At 45.3% G+C, this 13,746-nt stretch overlaps 1 protein-coding gene across 1 annotated transcript; it reads right to left on the bottom strand.

The window, feature by feature from the left end:
• Window positions 1-2,431: 2,431 nt before the first annotated feature.
• Window positions 2,432-8,452, bottom strand: atp1b1b (ATPase Na+/K+ transporting subunit beta 1b). Its single transcript, XM_063466274.1, has 6 exons — window positions 8,249-8,452; window positions 6,161-6,289; window positions 4,552-4,707; window positions 4,154-4,338; window positions 3,930-4,013; window positions 2,432-3,839 (listed from the first exon to the last, which is right to left on the bottom strand). Exons 1-6 carry the CDS (start codon window positions 8,340-8,342, stop codon window positions 3,579-3,581), a joined length of 909 nt encoding a protein of 302 aa, XP_063322344.1. The 5' UTR covers window positions 8,343-8,452; the 3' UTR covers window positions 2,432-3,578.
• Between the last annotated feature and the right edge of the window lie 5,294 nt (window positions 8,453-13,746).

Here is a 13,746-nt window from a genome sequence, read left to right as displayed (position 1 = left end):
GGCCAAGAGGGCCTCAGTTTGAAGCAGCTGTTATAAACATGTCCTGTTAAAAACTCATCTCATCCTCTACATAAAGATCATCATTTTTTTATTTTCTTTGGGCCAGTGGGTGCCAAAGGCTCACAGGTGCAGCTCAGCACCACAGTGTGGTAAAACGTCCTTACAAGAGTCCTGTTCACCCCGAAGGATCTCAGCCGCCGTAGCAGGTGGAAACGACTTAGACCCTTTTGTAGAGTGCATTTGTGTTTGTGAGCAGCATGGGAAACGCCGACAGACACAAACACACTGAAGAAACTGATCAGGAAGGCTGGATCTGTGATTGGCTGCAAACCCGACACCTGAAAAAGCTGGAGTTTAAAGTCCTGTCCTCTACAGACTCATTAATTATTAACAGTCATTAACATGAATTACTAATTCATTATAAGTCAGTTACCAATGAGCGCTCTGCTGTGAGACTAACCAGAGCCAGCTGGTTCCCTGAACAGGTCACTGGTGGTTGTTCTCCATGCTTACTGTGTGCTTCAGAGGAGACTGTGCTGACAGTGTGATGCTATCGCTCGCCTGTGGACACAGCTCAGTCTATTCTCTGAAACACTCGATCGGCTCTGTGGATGGCACCGAGCGAGGGAAGCTGGTCGGCTCGGTCGGCCCTGTGACTCCTGCAGACTGAACATGTGCGTTCTACGGGGGCCTCAGGGCCGTGCAGAGATGTTTGAAGGGCCGGGTGCTCAAAGCTAAAGAGGGGCACACAGAACCAGGGCGAACCCACATTCATCAAGAATCTAATCGCTTCACAACTCTCGCACCTAATCCATCATAAAGTAATGATAGAAACATGTAACACATAAAACACGCGCACACATACAGTAACATTTTATACCTTCTCCAGAATACTATATATACTGTGGCCCCAAGTTGGCATCATGGTGCTGATCCAGAATCCTTCCTTGTTATTTATTCCTGGTGCTCTAATAATAAAGTAATGAGAATAAAAAATAAAGTAATGAATATAAAATTATGTATTTATGATGTTTCAGTTTGCTTGTATATCCACTCTGTGCAGGTAGAAAGCTCATTAAATGTTTACACTGTAGATACAATCATTTTGCTCCTGTAAAATCAGCATTTCTTATATATATCATCTTATCATATTTGAAATAATCTCTAATATAGTCTGTTTCTTAATGTATATTCTTTCAAATACAGTGAGGTTTTTTAATATTGTAATTGTAATAATCCATAATCATGCAGATATGCATAACAGATCGTTTTTAGTGATGCTTTTAGTGCAAAAACTGCGTGTCCCCTTTGCGAGCTCGTTCCTGCTCATAACCAGCGCGCTGTGCTGTCAAGGGCGATCATTGGCTAACGGTCATCATGTGACGGATGAAAGCCAGATCGTTTTATTAAGGAAAAATGGTGATGAATAATTTTCCACACGCACACACACATTAAAACAAAAAAAAGCCTCAAGTAAAGGCTGCTTTGCCCCCCCGCGCGCCTGAAACAACATCCCTGTGTTAGCCTGCACACAGCAGCTTCCTCCTGTAATTACAGAAACGTGTGTCTGAAACTCAACACTGGACACTCAATAACTGAACAGGAACAGAAATCGTGCAGTCACTGTGCTCTGCCCCTGAGCCAACAACAGTTCATTCATCACTGAGGCCAAACAGGAAGAGGGGGAGGGCCCTGTCCTCTGTCACACAGACAGGAGAGCCGGACAGAGTTAGGAGACACTGTACTTTCAGTGTTGAGAAAGACTTTGTGCCAATCCACTGAAAGCAGCTTCAGACTTGTTTTCATGAAGTGTGAGTGTGAGATCAAGCTGTGTGAGCATCTGGAAGCTCTGAAAGAGCTCGAAAAGGAGTTAAACATGAAGTTCAGCCTGGATTTACACAAGCAAACTTAAAGCGTTGCTTCCTTTGTACTCTTTTTCTTGTCATGTGACTGAACATGAAAGGTCCTGCACACATGCACTCTGAAAACAGGATGGCTCCCAGTTCACCACTGCTGAATGTCTGCTTAGACACAGAGTTGAAGTGAATAACACAGACACATAAGAGTTTCCTGTTTTATAGAGCCTATAGTTAGAGCTGGATCAGGGGACCCTGGATCCTCCCTTAGCTAGCTGCAATAGCTCTAGGCTGCTAGGGGGATTCCCATGATGCACTGGGTGTTTCACTCTCTTTAATCGTTAGCTATTAGTCTCCGACCCCTGTAGTATGTAAACGCTCTACTGCATTACGAGCATGACACGAAGTATAAAGGGTTTTATACTGTGCTGCAGGACTCTGAGACTGGGACGTGGACTCCAGGTAGGAAGGACAGAGCCCCTCGTTGGGGATGGTGGGCAAACACATGATGCAAATCTGACGCTGTCACGAGAACAGACAAAAAAAGCATGACACCAGAGAAAGGTCCAGTCGGACTTTATTGGTTTCTATCTGATTAAATGAACAGATGAAAAGTTGACTCGAGGTAAATTTATGGTCGAATGTTTTACATCAACATGAGATCCTACAGAATATTAAAGCCAACATCATCATTCATCTAAGCCACAGAGCTCTGCGTGAACTCAATGTTTCTGGAAAAATGCATGGACATCAGGACTGTGGAAGTTAACCGCCTCTACATTCATGGCCAGAACATAAACTCAGAGTTAACCGTTAAAGGTTGCAAGGCAAGACGCTGACACCCTAAAAAGGCATACTGCATTGCTTCTGATAAAGACTCTCTTACACTCATCACTTTGGTATTGCATTATACATTACAATATTTTGCAAAGAAATAAAATGTACAACTGCATAAATATAAAATTCTTCCAACATGTTTCATGGTTTCAAACATTCAGAGAGTTAGCCAACAAAACAAAAACAAACCCTTTAGTTAGCACCATCGCCCTTATAACAGGCCAGGGTCTAACACACTGAACACGAGTCTACATTCAAGGCAGAATCAAAAGTAAAAGGCATGAAACAAAGTCAGAAAACCCAATCACACATTTGAATGATTTAAGGAGGTCTCCCATGATCCGCTGTAAAAGAAATAAAGAGGAAAGGTTTCCTGGAGTGCAGCGTTTTCCTTACATAGATCACAGCTATGAACCATTTTATTATTAATATTATTATTATTAAGGACATGTCTGAGACACATGGCTGGCACTGCTAAAGCTTGCTCATACAGTAAGATGAGGTTGAAGGACCGGATCTGTACACTCCAAAAAACGAGCTACTAAAACCACACAGGCAGCGATACACAGAGGGGACAGACAGCTCGCTATGCAGCGCACACAGACTCAGTGGAAATGTCCCATGGCTTGTTTAGAGGTATCATTTACAGCACACTAAATATTTTCATTGGCCCTATTGCTACTTTCCCCTAAATTTGATTCTAAGGCTAGACAGAAATATAGAAGCAAGTGATGAAAGCAGACAGATTACACAACAGTCCCTAACAGTGTTTCCCCTTCACTCAGTCAACACGAGCTAATAGCTACAGCCTACCCCTCTCATCTCATACAACTGATTGATACTAAAGGGGTACGGGGCGGGGGAGTGCTATGGTCCTGATGGCGGTCATGATTCTTCAACCTGGATCTTGATCTCAAAGCGTCCCTGGTAGCGGTCCTTCTCGCTGTAGTCGATGTTATCTCCGAACACTTTGCACTCGATGCGGAGGTCAGTGTTCCGGGTCAGGTTGGTGAACTGCAGCGCCACCAGTGGCTGTAGGTACTGCGGGTGCAGCTTCTTGCCGTAATAGGGGTAATACTGCAGGGGGAACCCTTCACCGATGCCGTAGTACTTAATCTCCCCGATCTTATCAGCGTCCTCCTCTTTCTGGAAGAAAGAACGTGCACACATGAATTTGTTGTCAGACGACAGCAGGAACGATGCCATGCTACATGAATGACTGCGGGCTGTGCGTACCTTGCTGGTGCAGTAAATGGGGATCACGTTGGGCTGCACCTTGGGTTGAGCCTCCTCAGGAATACTCTCGTTAGAGGTAGGAGGCTAAAGAAAGAAGACGAGTTAGCCAAACCGTATGCGTGCCGACCGCTGCTGGGCTTTAACAAGTAAGGTGACATTTTCATTTTTCTACTAAGTATTGCACTCCTTTGGTCTCCAAGTAAACAAAAGAAGGCTAAAGTTACCCGTGGGCGGTAGTTGACAATTCTGTTCAGCTTCACAATCAAACAGGGTTTGCCCTCCTTGAAACCAAACTCTGTGTCCTCCAAGCCAGAGCAGGGTCCCAGCAAGGCCCTGGAGAAGCGACAGGCCTTTCGGACTCCCACATCACTGTCCAAGTCACCCCTGTTCTTGTAGTCTGCAGGTTGATCTAGAAGAACAAGTAAAGGGTTAAGTTTCCTAAAGTTGGGTTCTTCCAGGTCCAATGCGGCATCTATCATAGTGATAGAAAGGATCCCAAACCATCACGAACAAGTTCAGCAAAGTGGAGCGGTAATGCACAGATGTGTAGAACAACAGTATTTCATGTTTGCAATCACATTTCTGTTATTTTCCAGTAGAAACTAGTTCAAGTGACGCTTACCTCCACAGTCTTCAAACTTCATCTGGTCTTTCTGTTTACTCTCATCGTACTTGTCCAGGAACTCCCTCAGAGCCTTTGTGTGAGGCAGGAAGGTCTCCACGGCTCTGGGGTTGAAGGCAATCTCAGCTTTATCTGACCGTGGGGTGTGTGTAAGGCCTGCAGGTGCACAATCACAGCCCTTTGTTATCGCCAACATTAACAACTATTGTGACGTCACCCAGTACGGTTTTCAAATCCAATGATTTTGGAGGCAGACGCCATATTCACATAATGCTTATAGATAGATCAGGTGAGTGCGGAGACACGAGTGGGTCAACAGGTGGAGCCGGGGGTCTGCTAACCGGACAAATGGCATGCTACTGGATCGGTGTTATGCCTGTCTGGGCACAATACTGAAGCCAAAACTGCCCCGCCTGGTGCCTCCAGTGCTGTATGAGAATGTGTGCACAGACTGTACTAGTTTATAGGACTGACTTGCTTTTACAGCCTCAGGTGGCCATTGAAGGAACTGCAGTTTTGCACTTTCAGTGCTGGCTCATCATCAGTGACACCAGATCTACCAACACAATAAACTCTTGTTATACATGCAGTCTTATACTGTCACACAGTCCAAGCAGAAGGTCACAGGCATCCTGGGAGTAGCACAACCTTTGAAAGCTACCAGACATTCAGAGTTACAGTGAAAACACACACTGCTGCCAACTTGTGCAGAATCAGTGCAACATCGATCTCACGGCAGCGCATCCGAGGGACAGATAGTGTTTCCCTCGGCTTTCAGTCATTGTGCTAAGATGGGCTGAATACAGTCTGAACTGGGACTCGGATGAAAGCGATGATGACTGGATATGAAAGCTGATAAGTGATTTTAAAGATAAACACAGGGCCGCACTGCAGTGTGTGCTTCGTGCGTAACATTACCTGCTCGCTACACGACTTTAGCTGAAGACAGATGAGGACGCAAAGAAGCTAACTGCCCCCAGCCTTCAGTCTGTCACACAGTATCACACACACAGCTGGCCCTCTGTCATGGAAACCAAGCCGTGGTGTGTACACAGCAGCGGGGCCATTATGCGGCGAGTTCATCTCCACAACAACGTCATGCAGGCCAGACTGAGCACAGGTGTTTTAAAGGCTACTTTCAGATTTGGAAAAGTCTTTTTATGTGTGCCATAAGCAGTCAAACAAGTCATATCCAGCTTTGTGGTTACTGTATGTGAACGTCCTTCACATCTCCACCTCAGACACACTAGATATCGCTCACTGATCAGGAAAACAACTGAAAAACTTCAGGTGACGTCATTAAACTACAAGCAACATAACAATCTCACCCTATTCAAAGTTAAACCCTGAAATGTTGGAATAATAAATGGGAATTTTGTCAAAGGGTTTTTGGGAATGTTGCCTAAGTCGTGATAAAATGTTGGAGTTCTTACTGTGCAAGTCTCACATGTGAAAACTGTAACATCTCTTCTTACCAGCAGCACTTTATAAAGACACCGAGTTCAGCTCATTGCTGCTGCCTCCACAACAGTCCCAGTTTATCATGTGACCCTTAACAAAGATTAACTGGCCATCCTGTGAAGAAGATCAGCAGACTTCCATCTCTTACCAGGTGGTGCAACTCTGTCCTGCCAGGTGGGCTTGTATTCACTCAGAGTGAGCAGCATTGCTTGGATGGTGCCAATGAAGATCCCAGCCAGGCAGCCGTAGAATATAACATAGAACAGCGTAATTTTGACTGTGGGGAAAAAAAAAAAAAGAGTGTCAGCACAGAGAAAGTTAAAACTGCTGAGAACATGGAGGAAATGGTGTTAGTTACTGCTGACTGGAATCAATATTTTAGAGGTAGCGCAGATGATATGTTACATGATCTTCAGACTAATCATATGGACTGTACAGCTATGACTCAGAATGAAACTACAGTGCTAATGAGAAAACAGAAACAAGGTCACCAAAAAGGAAAAGGTCAGAAAGCTGACTCAGCACAGGCGACTGGTTTCCACTGTTGGTAGAATTAATGAGACGCTGCACATAATGAATAAGCAATACAACAAGAACAGCCTCAAAAACTGCAGGACAGACGAGTGCTGGTGAGGAAGGTCACAGTAAGACAGCATGTGAACGTCTGTTACGTGGTAACGACAAAGCTACTGCATTAGCCACTTTGTCTCTGTCTCCTAAGGAGACGTTCACAAGACTTCACTAAAATTAGCTGTTATAAAAAACTCAGTTAAGCCGAGTGCTAGAAGTGGTTCATGACAGGAGAACCTCAGCTTCAAGCGCACCTTTGACCTGACAGAGCCGCAGTAAGCCAGCTGATAATAGAGTCTCCAGATTCATTTAGATTAATGAGTGGCCGGAGCTGCTGTGTGTGCATAGATGAGACAAAATGACTGCAGAGCCATACGTCACTCTTAGGGGGGAAACACTTCCCCAGCCATTTAACGAGTGCTTTAAATCTGACATGCCAACACTTCTATAGAAACAACAATGTAAAAAACACTTTTAAGGAGTTTGAATGAACTCGGAATGAGGCTTACAAAAGATTCCCAACTACATCCCTGTATCAGTAACACAGAAACACGATCCTCTAAAGTCTGTGTGTAGCAGTCACTGTCCTCACAGGACTTCAGCCTTCTCATCAGCACACTGCAACTCAAACCCCGAATGAATCCATTTACGCTACTGTGAAGTCTATTCCCAGCAGCTCAAAGTCATCAAAACCCCACAGCCACGATTCACCTCGCTGCTTGCAGGGTGTAGGTGCACCTACGCGTCTGTCCTCGCGGTGTCACAAGGTCACGGCACCTGAACCCATTATGTGACATTTTACCGGAACTCGTTAGCCGCAAGGGCATCTTACACTCCAGCATCCTCCGGGCACTACGACCCTCACAGTGCCAGGACATCTGTAGGACACACACTTCAGTTACCACACACACACACACACACACACACCTCTTATGGAAGAATCAGCCAAGGCTGGAAAATTCTGATTCTAGCGATTTAAACTCCTTTATTAAAGCGTGCACGCTCACGTGCACGCTCACGTGTACCGCTATCGCAGCACTGCGCATGGCACACTGAAACGCATCAGCACTTTGAGATGACCTGAGAAGGACAAACGGTAGTCTCCGCTCAGCTCGGGTCCAAACCGAGCACACACCGGACTGTACCGGGAGGCCACAGAGGACAGATGAAGCGGTGACATTCACACGAGGGGCAAGGACATGCGCACTGCCGCTGCCGAGAAACGGGAGAAGAAAGGTCGAGCAAGTTAATGACTGCATTGTTACTTAGACTACAGCGACATCTGAGCGGTGGCCCGGAGCCTCGCTCCTTCACCTTGGCTCACCTTGGACTCTGATGCATTTTTAACCCTTTGCCTGCCCGCTTCACACCTGCCGAAAGACACCTTGACCGTTTTACCCAACAACAATCAGCCAGTGCGGACGACTCTAAGCTCCAATCAGCGCGCGCAGCACCGGCTCTTCGCACTGCAGCGCGCACGCGCTCCCTGAACGGACAGCACGAGCACACACATCACGAGCCTGCTTCACTGAATGAGCTCAGCGGCAGCTCGGGAGTTGTGTGCCGTGTGTTAGTTACAGAGACTCGGAGAAAGTCGGCTCAAACAGGTGCTTGGAAACACAAGACGGCCGTGAACGCGCGTTTCCCCAGTCTGCCCAATACTCACACCAGCTGCCCCCGGTACGGCCGAGCAGCTCCCCTGTCTCCGAATTCCACAGGAACTTCTTCCATCCGCCATCGTCCTTCTTATCGGAGGGCATGTTGCTATAGTTCCTTTAGTCGTCCTGGGGAAGAACACTCCGCGTGCTGTAACCAATTCCCAGCCTGTCCGAGAGGCACCCAGCGCAGTCCTCCCTCAGGCTCCCCAATATAAGCGTTCGCCCCTGACTCCGCCCGAAACTCCAGCAGTTTACCTAGGAGGAGGGAGGAGCAGCGCTGACCAATTAAAGGCCGCACACCGAGTGTGCGTAACTCTGACGTGAGACAGAAAGCGGCGCAAGTGGGCTCAAAGTTAAAAAAAGTGGACATATAGTTCTGTACATACTCTACAAAGAAGCGCAGTATTACCTTCTAAACCATAGCCCTGCTCTAGCCTCACACACACACACACACACACACACACACACACACACACACACACACACACACACTTCAGCGTGGTTCTGAGGATTTCCATTTCACCATGACAGTTCACATGAAGTCATTGCATGGGAACAAGTCACATCCTTAATGCGAGATTACAGTGCAGCAACCTGCAATTCTCAAACACGCTGGCTCCTCTAAACAGTCATTATGGTGCAAACAATACAGTCATTTCATCCCCTTCACCAGCGAAACAGAGCGCATTCAGGGGAAGCTTGTGGGCCTCGCTCTCAGACCTGTTCCCACTTTAACTTGGTGGGTGTCCTGTGCTGTTGTGTGCAGTGAACCCCTTCTCACACACACCTCGGGGATAATAGGCTCTAGTAACTTAGCATTGTACATACTATATCCTGCCTTCTAGAGCCCGTGTCCCTCCTCTGAGGCTGCCTTCAAGGGCGTTTCAGAGCCAGGGTCATAGTAATCTGATGTTCTACCTAAGATCAAAGTATGAAGCATTCATTTCAGACCTTTTAGAATAATACAGCATGGATGTGAATTCAGTTAGGAAACAATAAAAATATGAGTCAGTTTGAACCTGAAGCCATTAGCTCACCAGCCTTCTGCATATTTACATTGTGTGTGTGTGTGAAATCACTCAGCAGTGTGCTGCCCTCTGGCTTTCTTCAGCTATGTGCATTTGTTTGAATATAAACATTTGTGTGTAGGTATGATTGGTCAGGATTGTGCACATGCTGGTTTTGACCTTTAAATATCACCTCAAGGACAAGATGAGTCATATTGAGTCACCAACACTCAACAGCTCTGTGACACTATCGTTATGGAAAGACCTGCCGGACCTCTTGCTCAAAGTCAAGTCCCTTACCCTTTCTCCTTGTCCCGACACTATCACCCTGTCCACACACTGATGTTTATGGAGGGCTGATGGGGAGTTAAGCCTGCTTTGGACTACAAAACCTCCTCATGGTTAATCAATGCTAACCACCGCGTAGCACAGAGATGGTCAGGGCTTTAACAAACTCTGGTTTTAAGCCTAAACTTTGATGTAGAAAACTCAAAGTAATCAGAGTTAGTTCAACCACCTCTGAAATAATAATACGAAATAATAAAAGGCTATGATCAGTGGATCAAGGAAATAGGGGAAGAGGAGAGCTTTGGTCTGAGTCCATTGGAGCAAAGAAAATCTGAATGCCTGCCAATGCTGAGCGTGATATTTATCTTAAGTAAGAGGAGTGGAGAAAGAAGTCATTGCTATCTAACTCTTTCATCATTTAGCCTATTTTCCTTAAGAGATGATAAAGCTACAGTCTTGCTGGACTCCTCCTTATATTAGATTTGTTTTTAAAATCTGCTCAATCAGCTGTAACCTGGCAGGAACTGGTGATGCTCGCTGACAAATATGTATAAACAATATGAGCCAGTCCTAAAAAGTAGGACTTTTTTTTTTTTACAATTGAAAAAAAAAATGTCTAGTTTGGAACTTTTTATTCAATTCAATTTGAATTATCAGTCATTACCTTATATATTTATAAAAGACTACAATAATACAGAGAAACCCCAACAATTAGTATGCATTTGGTGACAGTGGGAAGGAAAAACTTCCCACTGTCACCAGCCAGGCTGCTGTGACGTGTTGGAGATAAGGGGAGGAAGACAGGACAAACACAAAGCTGTGAAAGAGAGCCAGAGAATAATTACAAAAGTGGCGTGCAAACACACAGTGACAGAGTATATAAAGTCATATTTCAAAGTAAAATCCATTCAAAATGCAAACTTCATCCTTACTCAGAAATATTCATGCATTTCCCAGCATTTACATCCTAGTAAAAGAGTTGCTTCGGTGCAAACCGTCACAAGACAAGAAGAAAAATATTTGCTTTTAATCAGTCTTGTGTGTCTAAAGCTTGACATTTTTTCTGTGCAGTGATTATCAGATTCATGTGGAGTCACAGACTGCACGGAGACTGTAACGTTATAGAACAACAGATCTTTCGGGATGCTGCTATGAGGAGATCTTGGTCCCAGATTTGTATGTCATAATTGTATGAAACATTTGGCAGATGTGCAGGGAGAGATCAGGAGAAGATGTTACCAATGTGCTGCACCAGCCAGGTTTTATTTGTAAGGGAAAAGCTACTAAAAGCTTGCATGTCTTAAAGCTAGCTTTCAGTCAGACACCGGACAGCATATGTTCTAATGTTGATGCGGAGTCACCACATGGATTTAGGGGAGGACTAAAACGCTTTATCCTTTTAAAGTCAGCTGTCACAGCCAACTTTTAGTTGTTTCCGTATGGACCACTGGCAGGTATTCAAACCTCATGTCTACAGGCATCGCTGTGATAGAGGGAAGTGAATCAAGCACTTCCAATACATAGAATAGAACAGAATAGAATAGAATAGCCATTTATTGTCAATGTATATGTACAACTAAATTATGGGTACTCTACGCCAAGTGTGCGGGAGTAAAATAAAGACATCAGGAATAAATAGCAAACAGAAGAAATATATTCAGAGGAGGAATATGTACAAATCAGACTCTCACACATTGGAGAGCAAAGTGCTTGGAAGCAGTGCAAAAGGACTTGGCCTGGGTATAGAGTCTGTGTGATGAGGGTTACTCAGACCGTGGCTCACACCGGTGAGGTGGGTGGGCAGGGGTGGGGTTGTGGAGTGTTTGTTGGCAGTCTGAATGGTCCAGGGGAAGAAGCTGTTAGTGAGTCTGGAGGTGTGGGACCTAACTGATCTGAGAGGGCAACCAGAGGGCAGCGGATCAAGTGGTCAGCTGTGATGGTCCTGGTTTTTCTGAGACTGGAGGATCTGGCGATGGCATCTAGGGTGGCAAATTACCCTCTGTGCAGCCTTCCTGTTCTCAGTAGTGGCCCCTGCATACCAAACACCTGCGCAGAAGGAGAGCCGCTCTCCACTGAGGAGCGGTAGAAAGCCAGCAGCTGCTACCGGTACAGGTTATTCTTCCTCAGGACACAGAGGAAGTGCTGTGCCTTCTTTACCAGGACGGTGTTGTGGGTCCAGGTGAGATCGATGGAGGTTTGGGTGCCCAGAAACCTGAAGGTGGAGACAGATTCCACCCGTTTTCCATTTATAAAAAGAGGGGAGTGGAGCTGTCTGTGCCTCCTGAAGTCCGTCATGAGTTCTCTTGTTTTAAGAATGTTCAACTTCAGGTTGTTTTCTGAGCGCCAGTGGGACAAGTTCTCCACCTGTGCTCTGTATGCTGTTTCATCTCCATCAGAGATGAGTCAGACTGATCGAGGCTGATGAGCTTCTGTGTCGTCAGTCCACGGAATATTTTTGTTTTGGGGATCATCTAGATGTTTTTTGGCAAATGTGAGAAAAGCCTTTTGGTCAGCTGTGGTTTCTCCTTGAACTCTCCCATGGAGGTTATTTTTGCCCAGTCTCTTTCTTATTGTTGAATCATGAACTCTGACCTTTACATGTGAACCTGCACTTCTTCAGATGCTGTTCTGGGCTTTTTCATGACCTCCTGGTGAGTGATTGATGTGTTCTTGGAGTAATTTTGGTAGGCCGGCCAATCCTGGGAAGGTTCACTACTGTTCCAAATATTCCCCATTTGTGAATTATGTCTCTCAAGTTTCAATATCTGCTGATATCAGCCTTCCACAAAATGTGGTTGATCACAGTTCATTCATGATTTGGATAGCTTTTCTCCCTTTATCAATAAAATCATCATTTAAAAACTGCTTTTTGTGTTTACTCCGGTTACACTTTTTTGCACCACTGTAAAAGCCTTTGGTGATTTTGGATGACTGTGTCCATGAACTAAAGGCACATGTGATGTTCACACTGGGCACAATCCTGCAATCATGCTTTCAGTAAGCCGGGCAACACAAGGTGTACGAGAGACACACCCACTCATGTCCTGTGCAGGCCTATTCATTCATGTGTGGACTTGAGTGGTGGTGGAAGCCAAACAAACGTCACCTGGCTCGTCTCAGTATGACTGCAGTCAAGACTTTTACACAAAAGTGACCACGGTGCACACCTGAAGCCTGTAACAGTGGGACTGGTGTGGAGTGTTGCTGGCTGTTTAAGAGTGAGCACAGGGAATGTCTTTATGACAGCTGAGAGCTAAGAAGGAAAAAGACAGAACAATCTAAAAGAAAGCCTACACATCCACATTCCCTCAGATTAACAGAAAGGAGCAATGAACACCACAAGAGTCCAAACAAAGCAGGAGGTGGAAATGTCGTTGGGGCTTGAAGCTGGTATTTGTGCAGCGTGCTATCATGAAATGAATGTGAATAAAACATCAGGTCCTCCTAAATCCTGCTTGATGTGCTTCATCTGAACCCTGACCTGAACCTCTTAGTCTGATCATGGAAACGAGTTCACATTGTGTAGGTTTGACATGTAACAGATCAAGTGTTATGGTGCTTTCATGCGACCGCATATCACAGAAACGGGACCAGTGTAGGCACGAGTCAGAAAGACTCCCTTCACCTTGATTCCACCCTTCCGACTACTACACGACATGTTTATTGTGTACACAAGCTGACAGAAATCTAGGCGTGGTCGCTGTCAGACAGCAGGCTCTATCATTAGAAAACCGTCAAGCCCTGCTTCTATGATTTCAGACTAACTCTCACACCAGCTCCACCGCATAAACACAGGAAATGAGCATCGCTGTTGAGCAAATTATGAGCATGTCTGTTGAAGTAGACAGTAACAGCGTGATTCTCAGCAGCTCATCTTACCATACTTGCTGAAGCTAAAGTTTTAAATGACAAAGTAAAAATCAAGAAAATATCTTGGTGATTGTTGTTCGTCATGAAGCCTAACAGAGGACAAACAGACACCGTCTTTATCAGTCGTGATTTTGTAGGATTCACCTGAAAGCCTTTCCAGCGCACATGATCCTGTCTGCTGTCTTTCATGCTTATAACTTAGTTGTAGTTACCTTCGACTGTTCAGCACATCCAAACAGTAATGACGCGTGAAGGCTTCCTACACACACGAGAAGATTAAGGCAGTGAATGTCGGATATGAGGCCAAATATGAGGCTTTGAACAGACTGACCTGTTGCTTT

Source organism: Pelmatolapia mariae, linkage group LG23, assembly GCF_036321145.2.
Source record: "Pelmatolapia mariae isolate MD_Pm_ZW linkage group LG23, Pm_UMD_F_2, whole genome shotgun sequence".
Classification (NCBI taxonomy): Eukaryota; Metazoa; Chordata; class Actinopteri; order Cichliformes; family Cichlidae; genus Pelmatolapia; species Pelmatolapia mariae.
This window is presented reverse-complemented; position numbering and strand designations above follow the sequence as displayed.

What these genes read in the sequence shown, in the direction of transcription:
- atp1b1b (XM_063466274.1), bottom strand. Translation starts at nt 8,342, where the DNA reads ATGCCCTCCGATAAGAAGGACGATGGCGGATGGAAGAAGTTCCTGTGG. An exon ending in GGACAGAGTTGCACCACCTG is followed by an intron (nt 4,708 to 6,160) that starts GTAAGAGATGGA and finishes GTGCACCTGCAG; the next exon opens with GCCTTACACACACCCCACGG. An exon ending in CCATTTACTGCACCAGCAAG is followed by an intron (nt 3,840 to 3,929) that starts GTACGCACAGCC and finishes TCTTTCTTCCAG; the next exon opens with AAAGAGGAGGACGCTGATAA.